Source organism: Ambystoma mexicanum, chromosome 2p (assembly GCF_040938575.1).
Source record: "Ambystoma mexicanum isolate Mex_15411 chromosome 2p, UKY_AmexF1_1, whole genome shotgun sequence".
Lineage (NCBI taxonomy): Eukaryota > Metazoa > Chordata > Amphibia > Caudata > Ambystomatidae > Ambystoma > Ambystoma mexicanum.
Window position 1 is genome coordinate 228,598,104 of NC_090923.1, and position 17,469 is coordinate 228,615,572.

Genomic DNA, 17,469 nt, shown 5'->3' on the forward strand with positions numbered 1-17,469 from the left:
TAACATCAGGCACGATATGAAAAATTTGGTTCCGAACAGGCGCAATCTCCTGAGAATTCATAGAATAACCGGGTTCGACAGGAATGCATAAATATGATCAAATGCCCATTCCACAGTCAGTGCGTTACCCAGAGATTCCTGATCACAGTCAACTTGCTTCTCTGCATTGAAGCAAGGACCCCAAAACCACCTCACTTGTTGAGGTAGTGCATGTCCATTTGTAGTAAGTAAGGATCAGCACAGTTGTGTGTTTCACAGAGGGAAGGAAGGCGACCAGGGCAGGCCTCATCGCCCACAGTTCCAGCAAATGTAGGTCTTCCCAGGACTCTTAGGAAGACCACAGTCCGCTCACTGTCAGTTCCGACAGGTGAGCGCCTCAACCAGTCAGATGTGTCTGTGACCGTCACCTGGGGCCAGGGTTGACAAAGCATGCCTCTTAACAAGGCCACTCACACACCAAGCAAGATCCTGAGCCACCTGTCCGAGACCTGTAGAAGGTCTGACATGTCGCCCTGAAACTGCGACCATTGGCAACCGAGGAGCCACTGAAGCGATCTCATTTGGAGCCTCGCCCCCAGGACCACTAGGATGCAGGAGGCCATGAAACCCGGAGGGTGCAGAACGTCAGAGGCCCGGACTTGTTCCTGGGATTGGAGGACATTGACCATCCAATAAATATTTTCCACTCTTTCTTTGGGCAGGAATTACAGGCCAAGGAGAGCATTCAATACTTATTATCAAAAATATGGGACTGCTGCCGCAGGTTGATAGCCAGGTGGTTAGTGATTCAAAACCTACCTGTGTCAACCAGTAATTTGAAACAATGCGTTAATCAAGTCCAAGACTGCTCCAATAAATCAGAGGCTGGGACGGTAAAAGATGAGACTTAAGTTCAGGGAAAAGCCCAAGCTGTGCAATAGAATGCATGTGCAGATTAGGTGCTCTGACACTAGATCTGTGGAGACCGCTCAGATTTGCCAGACGTCCAGGTAGGGAAAGACATGAACACGCCCCCCTTCATCCCCTCCGGAGGCAAACCGCCACCACTGCTAGCAACTTGGTGAAAACCCTGGGAGCTGAAGAAAGACCAAATGGCAGGACTTTGAACTAGTAGTGATGCTGGCCTACCACAAACCTATGGAACTTCCTGTCTTTCTGATGTATTGGCACATGGAAGTAGGAAACCTGAAGATCCAGTGACACCAACCAGTCCTGCAGATCAAGAGCTTGCAGGATCGGGGCTAGTGAAACCATCTTGAACTTATCCTTGTACAGGGACAAATTCAGCAGCCTAAAATCCAATATCAGATGTAAACCCCAGTCGTGCGGCACCAGAAAATAGGAATACCAACCCTTGCTTAGTTCCAAGCGCAGTACCAGTCTATCGCACATTTTGAGAGAAGCTGACAGTTCACCTCCAAGAGGCAAGGTGACCGTGCAAGGGCCTTTGCACAAAAGAGACAGTAACCCTGTTGAACGATCTAAGGCCCAAGCATCGGGCATGGTTTTAGACCATTCCACAATAAACAGACCATTCCACAATGAACAGGGAAAGGCCCCCCCTGCCCCCACAGACGAACCATGGCAGAAGACCTCACAGAGGTTTTGCTCCTTGTGGTGCTGAGTAAAAGGTGATAGCAGCCACTCCCCCTCTGGGGGTACCGCTACCTCTTGGGAGGTGCCAGATCAGTAGTCTTCTTGGAGTGGCCTGGCCTCAACCTCACAGAGCATAGGAGGATAGGGGCGAAAACCCTGACCCCTTGCTAAAGGTGCCGAGTGTTTCTGTACAGCTAGACCCAACAACTTTGCAGTGACCTTTGATACCTACAATATCTGGAGGGCATAATCAGTTTTGCCCCAAACAGGTGTTGGCCATCAAAGGGCATGTCCAGAAATTTAACCTGGACACCACGCGAAAAGCTGGACGTACTCAGCCAAGAGTGATACCTGAGCACTGTACTTGGGGCCACGATTTGCCCACAATCAGCTGTGTTCAGTCCAGACTGCAAAACCTAGCAAGAACGATCCTTGCCACCTGTAAACAGAGACAGGATGCCCTCTCTCACGTCTCCCTCAGTGATATGTACAGCCACATAAGCCGCAGCCGACCACAGGCTTTAAGAATTTCGCAAGAAGCAAAATGTGTTTACTGCACACAAGGTGAGGCTGCCAAATGCAGACACCTTTTTTCCCCAGGCATCCAGTCTTACTCTCCCAGACAAGTGAAAGAGACGGAAAAGTGTAAGACAAAAACCTAGGCCCACATACCCTGTGCTCCCTCACCCTACCTGAGGCTCAGTGATCTGTTCCACACTGTCTGCTCCCCACCATCTGTAACGCTCACCTGATTCCCACGGAGGCGCAGGTCTGGCTTCGAGTGCTGATGCTTCTTCAATGGTGAAGCGCAGGACTCTGAAGATGGTCAGGAAGGGCCTCTCTACTCTGGCTTCTCTGGCTCGCAGGAACATTCCCCTGTGCGTGAAAAGGGAGTATTACCTACTGACTGAGTTATGTTCAAGCCTCCCACTCTCTTCCAACCCTCCACGATACCCTTCCACGATTCCCCGTGAAGTCTCACCTTAGGGTCAGGAAGGATGAGCTCTCCGTCCTGCTTCTGATGCAGGGGCGCGTTGAAACCCAGTTACTTCACTGGATTGAGGACTGATGGGAGTTCAGGTAAGCTTGACTATTCAGGTAAGGCGCTGTAAAAGTTCTGCTGCAAGTTCAAAAGTCCAAGCTTAAAAATAATGTTCATTGTCTTGTTGCAGCAAGCGCTAATGCTTATGTCTTTTTCCCCTTAGGGGCCGGGGTTCGGAATGCCGGAGATATGGCGCCGACCCGAAGTGAAACATGCAGTTCCAGTAAATGACAGGTAAGTTCTGGATCAGCGCTCGGGTAATGTCTTTGCATTCGCTCATTCAATGTCTTTGTCTTTTTTCCCCATAGGGGCCGGGGTCCGGAAAATGCCTGGAAGCGGCAAGACCCAAAATGACATGGGAATGACCCAACAGGTAAGTCTTAGAAGGAAACTGAGCTTTTCCTATTCCTTTCCTTCTCTCACCTTGTTCTTGTCTTTTTCTCTCTAGGCTCTGGGAAGTGGCTGTGGATCCGGATGATCGCTGCTGAAGATGGAGGCGTCCAGGATAGGTGAGAGAAATGCAGCGCTGCAGCGATCGTAGCAAAATGCTTTTAAAATGATGTCTTCCTTTTCAGGATCGTCGGTGTGATGTCTCCGTGGTGCTGGTTTAGCAGGTAAGGTCTTTTGTCTCCCTTTGCAGGTGACCCAGGATACTGACAGGCGTGGCTGAGGTCCAGATGCAGGAGCTGACACGGTGAGCGTCCAGCTGCGAGGAGCAGAACAACGCGAAGCGTGAGTTGCTGATCGGGTGTGGTTTAAATAGCTTTGGAAGAAGTTCCAAGTGTGTATCCTTCCACCGATCAGGTATGTATCCTTCCCCGACCACACCCGGGTGGAAAGTAGTCCCACAGGTAAAGTAGTTCCATTCAGGCCTCAAGAGGGCCTGGATGTAGCAGCATGGTCTGCATCAGGTAAGTGCACATTAAAACAGGGGTCCAACATGAGCCTGGCGCCTAAGGCGTCAGGACTGCGTCCAAAGGGCCCCAGCTTGGGCCCGCTGGCACTCCCCTGGGGGAAATGATGCCTGCCTCTGGGGTTGCTGGGTCGGACCTGGCTCCTTGGAGGTAGGCATCATGACATCATCTCCTCTCCATACTTTTAGATCCCTTACTGCCAATTGCCACCCTCGTCCCCCCCGCCCCCCAGATAGCGCCCTGCTCCCTTTCTGCTTCCCTCACTGTGTTCTTCCTGCAAGGATTGCAAAGCACTGTGTTGCTTCCTGAAGCTAGGACCATGCTGAAATGCCATAGTAAAAATAAAGACTGCAGATTAGCAGTGGAGGCCTGCACCACCATGGTCTGCATGGAGGCATAAGTGGATAGAAATGCTGGGTTAGAGGGGCAGCTGCTTCCTTTTCATCTCCCAGTTACTGCAGATGCCGAGGCGGGTTTATCCCATAGCTCCAGTATGGGGGCCTCGTTAGGCAGAATCCTGGGCAGTGCCCTTAGGGACCACTACACAAGATTGAGACTACAGGTAGTAGTACAATTTCACCTTTGGTACACGCCTGTACTACACAGTTAGAGTGGTAGCAGTAGCGGAGCAGCCAGACTCATCTCAAGAGCAAATGAGCAGTAGTAGAGATTACACAAAGGACTACAATTACTGTGACTCAAGCAAACACTGACTCAAGGCTTCTGGTTAAAAAGTAAACGTACATTTATTGTAGGCTTGTACCAAAGGTGAAATTGTAATACCACCTGTAGTCTTAATCTTGTGTAGTGGTCCCTAAGGGCACTGCCCAGGATTCTACCTAACACTGGTGTACGACGGTGGGATTTTTAAGTATAGTGATTACATTTAAATTGCTGCCATTACCTTGGGTCAACTAATCACTAGGCTAAACACCACTAATTCTGTTAACTGAGAAATCATGTCCAATATGGAAAACTACAGCGAAGAGAGTCTCTTGAACTATACTGCTGACGTTCTGAGAACCATGTGTAGGGAGAGGAGCCTCTCTGGTAAAGGAAATAAATCTGAACTGGTTGCTAAGTTATTGGGAAAACAAAGTCTGGGCAGTGGGTCAGAAGGGCCTACCACACCAGCAAACGTGGATACTGATGTTTCTGATTCTGAGAGTGTTGGATTAGAAGAAGTAGATGAGTCCTTGTTAGGAAACTCTACAACTCCCTTACCTGCTCAGAAAACACAACCTCTGTCCACAGGGACCTCAGCAGGTCCTACACTCGCTCCTGAATTTATTGCACTTGAGAAAATGAGACTTGAATTGGAAGTGAAATGTATTGATGCACAAACTGCCATGAAACATCAAGAATTAAGGCTCAGAGAAATGGGGATGACTCATGCTTTAGAGATGAAGAAATTGTAGAAAATGCTTCTCTCCCAGGATCTTCTAGGTCTTCCAGTCCTAAGAGACCCTGTATGCCAAAGGAAATGATTGGTAGGTATGAGACTAAACTTGATGTTTTGGATTGGTTAGCAATGTTTGAGTGCAATCATGGGTTTCAGGGTATCTCTGGGAATCTCAGGGAATCCGTTGATTCCTTGGCTTTTCTCTAGGCTCCCCCCTGTTGCAAGTGATGCCATCATGGAATTGGGGGAGGTGGATAAGCAGGATTATGAGTGTGTGAAGCTAGCTTTCATAGCTAGATTTGGGAAGAACCCTTGCCAGTACCTTAAGAGGTTTTGGACCCTTAAAAAGCATGGTGGTACCCCGTGGGCTACCTGGGTGTGTGACTGTTTGAAAAACTTCGATGGTTGGGTTAAGGGTTACAAAGTGAACACTTATGAAGGTTTGAGGAATCTTGTTATTTTGGAGTCAATTTATGATGCCTGCTCTCCTGAGCTTAGACAGCACTTATCTGATTCAAAGGAGATAGATTCTAGGAAGTTACCTAAGGCTGCTGACTTGTGGGTTGCCAACAAGGCTACTCCCAAGGATTCTGGGGCAACTCAGAAAAAGGATGAGGGAATGCAGCCAAAGAAATATAACAAGGAGAATTCCAATAATTCCAATCCAAAAGAGGGCCCCAAACAGAACTGGGGTAAGCCACAAGGGAAACCGAATCAGGCTAGTGTACCATCTGGTGCTAAACCAGGTGGAGGTCAGAGTAAGCCTCCATTCAATAGGACATTTGGTAAATGTTTTGTCTGTGAAGCGACTGACCATGTGAAAGGGGATCCCAGATGTAAGGGTAAACCTTCAGGGGTCCACACTGTCTCCTTAGCCTTCTCTCAGGTGGAATAAGTACCTATGACAATTGGTAACTTTCAGTTACTGGCTGATGAACCCATGAGAGTCTCAGCTAGTGTTTCTTTAGTGTCCTTGGGTCTTTGGGAACAACAGAATTTAGATGTCTATAACTCAATCCCAGATAATACTAAAGAGTATTACAAAGATAGTGTTCTTGTGAATGGTCAGGAGACCCCTGCCATCAGAGACACTGGAGCCAGCATAACTGTGGTTGATGAACGTTTTGTCAAGGTAGAGGATGTTGCTAAGGCACCCAAACATCTAACCAAGTTAGCTGGAGGTCCTGTGCAAATGGTTCCCCAGTTACCAGCTCTCATCCAGTGCAATGACATGACTGTCCGAATACCTGTAAGTGTGCAAAATAACATACCTGGGAGAGTCCTGTTAAGTAATGACCTTAAAACTCTTGGAGTTGTGTCTAGTACCACCAGGCCTCCCAGTAAAAGGAAGCAGGAGCTCACAAGGTCTGCTAGGGAGAGAACCTTGAGGGGCTCTCCTTGGGACTTGATAGAAGAAACTATCACCCCAAGTCCACAGGACTTGCATACTGCTATTGCAAGACAAAAAGAGACAAAGGGAAACCCAAGTCTACTAGCAAGAAAACAGCAAGCACCCCTGTGCCTACCAGGACATAACCAAGACTGTTCAAAGTCACACCCGTGACTCCTCCACCAGCTGAGGCTGAGCGTGAGGTTCAACCCTGTATGGTTACACCAGATACTGAGGACTCGGATCAGGAAGAGGCCCTTACTCTGGTTGGAGAACTTGACCCTGTTGAACATCCTGAGCTGCAGTCTTTATTGGCAGAAGGTGGGCCCAACACGGCTGACTTCAGCAGAGGACAAAGAGTGTCCTATTCTTGAAGGTCTTCGCCTACAGGCAGCTTCTCAGCTCACTGGGTAAGAGCCTGGGAAGTATAGGTTGCACTGGGACGATGGCCTCTTCTACAGTGAACTGACTGAGTCAACCCCTGGGGACTGCAAAAGACTTGTAGTGGCCCTAGTGAACCGACTCCAGTTCCTACAGTTAGCCCACGAGATACCTTTGGCTGGTCACTTAAGTTTTAAAAAGATCAAGGAAAGGCTCTCTCTACTTCTACTGGCCTAAAATGGGTTAAGAAGTAGACAGGTTCTGTAAGAGCTGTCCCTCTTGCCAAACCACTGGCAAGAGTGCAGCCAAGAATGTGGCACCCTTGGTGCCTCTTCCCAGTGGTGGGAGTTCCTTTTGAGAGGGTCGGGATTGACATTGTTGGTACTCTTGACCCTCCCACATCTTCAGGTAACAGGTTTATCCTGGTCATAGTAGACCATGCTGCTAGGTATCCTGATGCCATACCTATGAGGACTGTTACGGCTCCGGCTGTGGCTAAGGCCATACTTGGTATTTTTACCAGACTAGGCTTTCCTAAGGAAGTGATATCTGACAGGGGATCACATTTTTGTCCCACTACATGCAAGCCATGTGGAAAACCTGTGGAGTCACTTACAAGTTCTCTACTGCCTACCACCCACAAACCAATGGGTTGGAGAGGTTTAACAGAACAATGAAGAGCATGATAGTGTCACACTTTGCAGCGCACACAGGCGCTTGCAGGACTCCTCCATGCCGTGCACAAAGCATGTACAAAAATACCCTGCTGCAAGGCGTAAGGTCGTCACCCTGCCTTGTGGCGTGCGGCGCTTTGCAGCACCATTTCTAGCCCAATGGAAACTGCAGGGGAGAGTCAGGCAGCATAAGTCGTAAGGGAGTACTATTCCCATGCTGCCTGGTTGGTTGTCACATGACCTTGTCACAGCATTGCCGGACGCTCTCCTTAATTGCACCTCCCTTCATAAACAGCTGTGAACCATTCCTCGCTGCTTCTGTTTGAAGTTGCTACCTTAAGTTTCGTCTTCATTTGGTGTCCTAAATCCAGTTTTCCTTTCGATTTTCGGACTGCCTTTTTTGTTGTTTTGAATTCTGACCAGCCGTGTATCAGGACTCCTGGCGTGTTTTACGGACTGCTCTTGCCCTTCATTTTTGTCCAGAACTCTGCCTGACGGTGTACCAGGACCCTTGCCTGTTTTAGTGGACTGCTTCGTCTATTGCCTAAGTACAGATTCTACCTGTGTACCATAACTCATTCAGTCCTTCACCGTCATGGACTCTCTGCTTACCTGTGTGAAGGCTAGTACAGCGCTGCTTTCTTTCAATGCGCAGCGCCTGTGCTTTTGCTGCTAAGACGGTGAGTCACTCCACTTTTTTTCTCACCGCTTCAAAAGAATTGCATCTTCCTGTTTCAACCTAATTTTTACACTCACCCGTGCCTTACTGTCTTCTTACTACTGGAATCACCGCTGCCTCCACCTAACTCAAGTACTGGAACTATGTGCATAAATGACGCTACGCTGAGATTGCACCAACCGGGAACTAGGGCGCTCCTCGTGCCGCCCGGGAGTAGTACCCTCACTAACCATCCTTTTTTTATTTTATACCTGCCGTTGTCTCTCTTAGAAAGAATCCAGTACTTCTCGTGGTAAGACAACAATTTACTTGTAATATATCCTGGTTCCCAATTTAGTAGTTACAACACTATTTGCTTGTTTTGATTGTTTACTAATAGGACGACAGCCGGTGTCTCTTGTAGGCAATTTGGGGGCAAAGACATATCAGGTATACTTTGTAATTCTTTGGGTCATATGTATTTACTCGTTACCTGTGGCTTATGATCTCTATCTTTCTTTGCAGCCGGTTACTTGGCGGTGTGTTCTCCCCGCTCTTTTAAGTGATCGGGACCCTTTTTTACTGTTCATCCCGTAGAGGGCCATATCATTAAAAAGAGTTACTTCCCTCAGAGAGGAGGCTCGGGTAGGAGGCTCCAACCCGAGCTCTACAATCAAGTCCCAAACTTCATTACATGAGCCTCGGTCTCTGGCATTCACCGGTCGGTGAGTAATAGATAGGTGCTTTAGAAGAACCCCTTAAAAGAAAGTGGGAACTTCTACTGCCATGCCTTATCTTTGCATATAGATAAGTCCCTCAGGAGGAAGTAGGTTACAGCACCTTTGAACTTCTCTATGGCCATCCAGTCAGAGGTCCATTGGCCCTGATTAAGGAGGGGTTGGAGAGTGCTCTTTCCCCCAGGCCAGTCACAGTGATTGACTATGTGATAGATCTCCGGACAAGAATGTCACACATGATGGCAGAAGCAGGAGACAACTTGAGGGCTGGTCAAGCTCTGGTCAAACATTGGCATGACCAGAAGGCTAACATGGTTGAGTTTACTCAAGACTAGCTTTTTCTTGTTATGGTACCTACAAGGAAGAGGGCCTTGCAGGACAAACAGATAGGACCCTTCAAAGTTGTGGGTAAACTTGGAGAGGTGAACTATCTGGTTGACTTCCGCAATCCTAAGGAGGCTCCCAGAGTCTTTCACACCAACCTTTTCAAGGCTTACCTCTCTAGACCTGAGATAGGAGCTTTGCTTCTAGCTTTAGCTCAAGAGGAGGAGAAGAGTGAACCTCTGCCTGACCTCCTCAGAGGCTTACCTTTAGATCAGCAAGTGGAAGGAGTTAATTTATCTTCCAGTCTCACATCTGACCAACAGGAAGAGTGCAACTTACTGTTGAATCAGTTTGCCTCCCTGTTCTCACTTTCACCAGGCTTGGCCCCTTGGGGCAAGCATGATATCCTCACTGGTGACTGTTTGCCTGTAAAAAGCAGGGGGTACAGAATGTCAGACAATGTCAGAACCCACATAAGGAATGAGGTCAACAAGATGCTTGATCTCGGGGTTATAGAACACTCTACTAGTCCATGGTCTAGCCCAGTTGTGCTTGTACCAAAGGCAGGATCAAAAGACTTGAGATTCTGCGTGGACTATAGAGCTCTAAATGCAGTCACAAAGACTGATGGCCATCCTTTACATAGGACATATGAGCTGGTGGATAAACTTGGTGCAGCCAAATACCTCAGCACATTTGACCTAACGTCAAATGTGGCAAATAGCCCTGACTGACCATGCCAAGGAGAAAACTGCATTCTCCACCCCAGCAGGCCTCTACCAGTTTAAGGTAATGCCTTTTGGACTAAAGAATGCACCTGCTACATTTTAGAGGATGGTCAATCAAGTCTGAATGGGATGGAGGACTTCTGCATGGCATACTTGGATGACATTGCAGTGTTTAGCCCTACATGGAAGGAAAATATTGATCACCTAGGGTATGTTTTGCAGGCTCTTGAGCAGGCCAATCTGACCACAAAGGCAAGTAAATGCCAAATTGGTCAGAGCACAGTGGTCTACCTTGGACATGAGGTAGGAGGAGGTGAAATAAGGCCACTGCCTAGCAAAGTACAAGCTGTACAAAACTGGGCCACCCCAACTACTCAAACCCAAGTGAGAGCCTTCCTAGGTCTCACTGGGTACCTACAGCAACTTCATAGAGAACTATGGGTCCATAGCTTCTCCATTGAATGTCATCTCTCTCCGAAATTCCCTAAGAAGGTCAGATAGAATGAGGAGTGCACTCAAGCCTTTGAAGGCCTGAAGAAGGCCTGAAGAAAGCCATTTGTCAAGCTCCAGTCCTAAGAGCTCCTGACTACCACCAACCCTGCATTGTACAAACGGATGCTTCTAATGCAGGTATAGGTGCAGTCCTTCGTCAACTGGATGAGAAAGGCAGGGAACATCCCATTTGTTTCATCAGCAGGAAGTTAAAGGATCCTGAGACAAGGTGGGCAACAATAGAACGTGAATGTTTGGCTATTGTGTGGTCACTGAAGAAGTTTAGACCATACTTGTATGGATCTATTTTCATTATTCAGACTGACCACCAACCCTTGAGATGGCTGAAGCAAATGAAACGGGAAAACCCTAAACTACTAAAATGGTCAATCTGCCCGCAAGGGTTTGATTTTACCATTGAGCACAGAGCAGGAAGTCACCACCAAAATGCTGATGGTCTCTCTAGGAAGTTTATAACCAACTAGAGGTATGAGATCCATCCAGGAGTGGATTAGATCCTCGTGTCACTTAGTCTGGGGGGGGAGGGTGAGTGTTAGGGAGAATTCTCACTTATGGCTAATTTCCCTCACCTACTGAGTCCCTCAGCAGCTTTGCTGAATTTCAAGGGTTTATTTTTTCCACCTGCTAACAGTGTGAGCCCTTTTTCCCACTCTTACATGTGTTTTTCCATGTGTATTTCTACTGTTTGTGTGATCTTGGGCTCTGGAGCTACACCACTCCATGAGCCCCACTTTTGTGTGTGTTACACATCACCTTCAGTGCAGTGACACAGGGTTGTCTTTGAGACTTAACTCTCACTCCATTTTTTCTGGGGTGACTACTGTCCCCCAGAAGCAGGTAAAGTTGCCATTTACTTTATGTAGTCATTCACTACAGACCCAGTACACCCCATCTTGCATGGAGTATTGGGAAGGGTTAGTTCCTATCCCTTTTTATTTGTACCTCTCTGAGCTTTATTTTGCTCTCTGAACACTATGACTTGACTGGTGGCAGTGGTATATATCCTACCTTTTCTACCGCGATTCTACTATATAAACATGGTACTTTTTTAAGCTATTCTATTAGCCTCAAACTTAAACCCGCTTGACCAAATACTTTTTATTTCACCTCCTGTTGGCTTTTATCACAATTTCTTTTTGTTAAGTCCTTCTTGTGTTTTACTTTGCGTGGCAAACCAGGTTTGCCTCCTTTGTTCGCCGACCTTTGGCGGGCTTCTGTCCAGAAGCCCTTTTTTGGCGTTTGGGTGTCTAGGTGGGCTGAATGTGAGGGAGGGATGCAGTCACGCCCTGCACAGGGTATCCTTGGAGACCCAAGTCGCACTTTGTGTTGATTGGTTGAGGTGGTTGTCCGGGCTGGACAACCCCCCTGCTGAGTGATTGACAGCCAGGCTGTGTGAATGGGGGATTTTGGCATAAAAGGCAGGACTCTTGAGCTGGAAGTCAGAGTCGCCACTGGAACTGCAAAGAACCAAAGCGAAGCGGAGAAGAAGATGGCTGCTGCATCTCCCGAGTCCTGGTGAAGCCCTGCTGCAGTCCTGAGCTATCTACCCTTCAACGACAAGAGAAGATCCAGTCTGGAGTCTTCTTCCCTTGAGCCTGGTTGGATCAACCAGCTGACCTTCCACAGGCAGAGGATCCTCTTCTTGGTCGAAATTGCTGCACACAGCTGTAGTGGTCCTGATAGCCATCTGAAGAGCCTCTCCTGTTTTTAAGGAGCGCACCTTTTATTCACAGTTGCTTTTGCTGCTGGCTTCATCCCTGGGTAGTGCAGATCGCTCCAGACGTCGTCCTTGTCCCCACAACTGAAGCTTCAGGAACCATGAGTCTGCAAGAACTAACAGGAACAACTGCTGTAGCACCAGCTCTTCTTCATACGAATAAGGTACTGTGTCCGACTTCAAGGAACTAGGGTGAACCCTTTTCTCCTCACCAAAGGCTTGACCTTATCTTCTTTCACTCTTATAACTTTTGCTTCCCTTTTGACAATATCTAAGTACTCCTGGCAATCTCGAATCGTGAACTGTTATAACCTTTTGATCTTCGACAACAGGACCCCTTGTCCCATTGACACTGGGGCAGGCCTATTGACTTTTATCTACGTTTTAATCGTGATTCTATCTGCCTTGAAAAAAGTATTGCTTAGGTTTTTTATCTCCAAATCTCTTGTGTTAATTAATGTGCTAAGTGTGTTTGACTACGGTAACATTTCTGTTCGGGGGTACGCTTCTGTTTCATTACTGTCAAAAAGTAATTGCGTGATAACCCTCAGTAACGTCTTTGTTTCACATCACTGGTCTGTCAAATCCAAAGGTACTTACCTTGAATTGTTCTGCACTAGGGGAAGTGGTTTTGTGTAGTGTATTTTGAAGTGTGGTTTTAATTAATAGAAGTGAAGTGTTTTGTGAACAGATGGTCTAAAAATAAATGTACTTTTACTTTTTAACCAGAAACCTTGAGTCAGTGTTTGCTTGAGTCACAGTAATTGTAGTCCTTTGTGTAATCTCTACTACTGCTGCTCATTTGCTCTTGAGATAAGTCTGGCTGCTCCGCTACTGCTACCACTCTGTGTAGTACAGGCTTGTACCAAAGGTGTAGTCTTAATCTTGTGTAGTGGTCCCTAAGGGCACTGCCCAGGATTCTGCCTAACAGGCCTCTACTGCCACATTGAAAGGCAGTTACATTTCCTTCTTGGGACTCTTGTCCACGATGTCCGATAACTCGCATTACATTTTCGGCCTGGCTGGAGTGGAAAGCCCCAGAGCATTGGCCACCTTTGCCATCAGCCTTTGAAAAGAAGCTTGAGGATTACCAGAGGTAGGTGCTAGACGAATGCCCAGCTGACTGGAGCTTTAGACCACTGGGATTTTGGCGGTTCAAGGCAGATGTATAGAGGCGAACAGTGCTGTGTTGCGTCCCCTAGCGGCGTAAAAGTTTATAAAGAACATCTGCGCTGTGGATAGGTTATCATAGATGAGGAATCCGTTGGAGGAAGGAATCCATTATAATTCAAGTTTTCTGGATGTTCCACGGTCATTTACCTAAACAACCACCCAGAAAACGGCCAAGTGAAAGAAAGCATTCAGGGAAGCAAGAAAAAGCATTAAAGAAAGGAAAAAAAATGATTAACACACTGACACGATCAATGATAATTTTTTAAGCATTCTGTAACTGTGGCAGGAATCAACAGAGTCACTGACATTCTGGAATATTAGCAGAACATGCAAGGCTGTTATGAAGGGGAGTAGCAGACATCAGGAGCCACATGTGCACTAAGGAAAGTACACCAATGCTACAGCACAACAGCGGGATACTGCAAAAGGCAAGCATCGCTTCACAAACAAGTGAAAATTCTAACCGTCTCTGCAATCTTAAGCAATGAAAGGAAAATGGGGAGCCACCAGACGCATATCCACATGTTAAAATATACCCCAGGCACAAGAAGATACCAAGTGTCCGACAAGCGGTTACATATTTATGGACAGGAAGGAGGCACATTTAGGGTTAAGACAAATCTACCAGAAATTTGAAAGAAGCCTCTACAAAAACCTACTGTATTGGAGAACAATGATTGTGAATAGAGAATGGACATAGATGATACAGCAGCAATTTTATTTGCATTTTGAAAAAGGACAAGGGGTTGAAAATGTGATATGCAACAAAAAGTGGGTTAACCAAGGTAGCAGGCACAGACATACAAGATTGAAGGGCAAACATGTTCATTTAAGGGCAGGGAATGGAAGAGCAATACGTAATCCCAACCCACAATGGGCTGCAACGAGCAGAGAAACAATGTGTGGCTCAATAAGAGTACTTCTCTGATATAGAGAATATACAGTTAAGCTCCAGGGGAGTGGCAGTCAAACAATCAAGACAGAAAAAGGTGCACTTACAGGGAATTAAAAGGAGTATTGGAACAGTTTGTGCTGGGTGACGGGTGGGAAGGATAAATTGGTCAGTATAGGCATATTGTAGGAGATCAGATGTTATCAAGTAAGATGACAAGATGTGGGAGGAAATAGATGCAGAAGACTAACCATGTGTGTCTGGCAGAGTGAAGTCGAGTAGTACCAGGGGGCACTCTGATGCTTAACAGGAAAAGAAATGAATGAAATTTAAGAAAATATTTCATACAGTGCATCTCACACATAGCAGCCAGTGCCTCAACAGGCTTCTAATAATGCACTGAAACAGTAAAAAAAGAAACATTGAAAAAGGGCTCATTCATTGATGTACATTTGTCTCAAACATTTATTGTGGCTTACTGTCTTGTGGGTTGGGAGACACCACCTTACAGTCATACTTAAACAGTGCAATTGTTAGGGATTTAGCTAAAATGACTACCAACCATCCTTTTATAATGGGGATTGAAGTTTAGATTAAGTCAGAGGTTTTTGTCAGTCCATGTAAAAATAGCAGACATCCTGAAGGAAACCAGATCTACCTGCAGACATAAGAGATCGAAAGTATCAAGGAAGTTTAACTCCGCTCCAGCCATCTACAAAAAATGCAGGCGCAGTGTTAGCTCATATTTCAATTAAGACTTTGAAACGGGAGAATTCCATCACTTAAAGCATATGAAGGAAGCTGGTTAGAGATGAAACCTAATAACACAAAATGTATGGATACTGAAATCAACTATTTAATTTTTGGAGTAGAATTCTTGTGATGTAGGATACATGTGCATTACAAGCCACATCCAAAATTGCCATCCGGCACCAGAAGACATCTCACTGAAAACTGCCTTATAGTCAATATGTCATTTATGTGATGAAGAGACATTTTGTTTTGAGTGCTCTACAAACTTATCAAAACACAGGACAAACCCCACAACCTAAGTCTGACAAAACGGTATCCAGTGATATCGCTGGAAATAACTTTGAGGGTGTCTCAAATATTCTGGAGTTTGTTTATATAATTGCACCAGTCCTAAAATATGTTGGAGAGGCTATTTATTTCCTTTAAAGAAAATATCAAGTCTCCCTCAATGTGATTTCAAGCGAATATAAAACATACAACTGAAAAAACTGGTTCAGTTTTCAAAGAGTCAGTCTGCGGCATCACATATTTAAAACAAATAAGACCACTTTGAGCTCATCCACCTGCTGCAGGTGAATCGCAACCTGAAACTTACTGGCTCTAATCCTGGTGGTCGATCGGTTGGAGTTAGATAAGAAGGAACAGCACTGCATTGGGAAATAGTTTACAGTCTATTACAATTCAAGTCTCTAGACAGGACTTTTAGGACTATTGTGTAAGAAAAGTGAAAAGCCAGCAATACTGCAATACTAATGTAAAACAAAAAACATCTGGTGTTCTAATCCACGATCCAAAGTTTATAGTCAACTGCCAATTATTTTACCAAATGTACTTTAATTTTTGCTACCGGAGACTTTGTAGTAAAGTCACGCTGTTATTAAGTGTCATTACTAACACAAAAATCCACAGTAAGCTATTTTATTGGAATGTGAAAGTCTAATTTAGGTGAGTCCTCAAGTGTTGAACTTTCACGTTTCTGTCAGAAAACACTTTGAAGATCATCATGGCGGCACAGATTACCAGATTGGTAGGTTCTACAAATCAATCAACATGGCTGAAAAGAAGGAATGAGCATAAACCCTGCCAGCCAAGGCACAGTTAACTGACCTTGTACGTTGCTGGGTCCCTCTAGACCACCTCCGGCCGTAGAATCGTTCATCTGTGCATTGCTCTCATCAAACTCACATTTGAAAATGCAGAGCAAACAGGAGATCCTGTAATCCAGCCGCACATTCAAGATGAACTGTAATAACAAATCAATTACCTATCACCACATTATACATATAAACATCCCACACACTTAAAATTGGTTATGATGGGACCTGCAACTTCCAATGTGTCTACAAATAGGAAGACAGGCCAATATCACAGGAAATGACTAGTGCACACATGGCTGTGGGGACTGGACATGGGGAGTCGAGGATAAATGACCAACAGGTTTAAGAGCCTGTACTGATAACAATGTAGCACAGCAGGCCCTCTTGAACTGCTTAGACACAAGCAGGACTCCCAACGCAACCAAGCAATTAACCATTGTAATTCTGTATACAATAGGGAATTCTTGGTTCATTCCCCAAAACATAAGTAGGCAGGGGAGTATGAAAACCAGAGCCCTTTTGGGGACAAAGCAGATTAAACACGGACATATAGGTCAGTACCAAAGCAGACAGACTACAAAGCCATAATGCCCTGAGAGAGTTAGGAAAAACATTCAATATTAGGACTAAACTCTAATCCAAATGCTGCTTTGAGGGGATGAAGTTGATAAAGTTAACCAACTGCCAATTTAAAATACAGTTGATGTATCCTGATCTCCCTGAACAACTCGAATGCAATACAGAGAATCAATGCTTCTATCCAGGAAAATGTCAAAGAGTTTAAATAAAAGCTGGGTCGGTCACAGGACAGAACTATTTGAAATCTCGACTGACTGCCATGTCCATTCCCCTGACGTACCTGCAGTATTTCAATGATCTTCAGCTTTGTGTCCATCACCAGAATGTCCTCCTTCTCTGGTTCCCTTTGCTGCTTGATGGTACCCTCCGGAGCAGCCAATGGGGTGAGTGGCAGGAAACCACCTCCTCTGAGCACCACCTGTGTCATCAGCTCACCTACTCCGTGAATCGATCTCATGACATTACTACCAGCTTCAGAAGTAACCATTACATGCAAAAAGAAAAGGTGTGAATAGTCAGCAAGCTTGAAACCACAGACCTCCAAGGCAAATAATGCAAAGACAATTCAAGCTCTAGTTGTGGATCCTTTCAACAATGTCTTTCCGAAAAGGTGAATATCAAGAAATATAAAATTAAGTTTGAATTTACATTTAACTCTGACCTTTCAATATTCCATACCACATTGCAGGCACTCATTGGAATGAATAACATTGAAAGTCAATTTTTTTAGCAACTAAATAGATATTTCCAACACCCACCTCAATGGTACATGTATATTTATCATCTGCTTTCCAACTTTATTCTGCCATTTCCCTTAATGAAAATGTATCAGATAAACTTGGATCCGAAATGCATGATATAATGGTGTACACATATTTCCAAGTCTATCTGCTTTGGTC

The 17,469-nt window shown here is 45.7% G+C and overlaps 1 protein-coding gene across 7 annotated transcripts in view; it reads right to left on the minus strand.

Moving 5' to 3' along the window:
* Positions 1-17,469, minus strand: part of ITPR1 (inositol 1,4,5-trisphosphate receptor type 1) — a 3,145,915-nt gene that overhangs the window by 2,031,408 nt on the left and 1,097,038 nt on the right. For 5 of the 7 annotated variants that reach the window (XM_069643505.1, XM_069643501.1, XM_069643504.1 and 2 more), the window contains exons 22-24: positions 16,851-17,041; positions 16,002-16,137; positions 14,393-14,443 (exon numbers count right to left, since the gene is read on the minus strand). In XM_069643505.1, the coding sequence (XP_069499606.1) occupies positions 14,393-14,443; positions 16,002-16,137; positions 16,851-17,041 (378 nt within the window). The remainder of the gene's footprint in view (positions 1-14,392; positions 14,444-16,001; positions 16,138-16,850; positions 17,042-17,469) is intronic. The other 2 variants (XM_069643506.1, XM_069643503.1) reach the window with 1 other exon arrangement.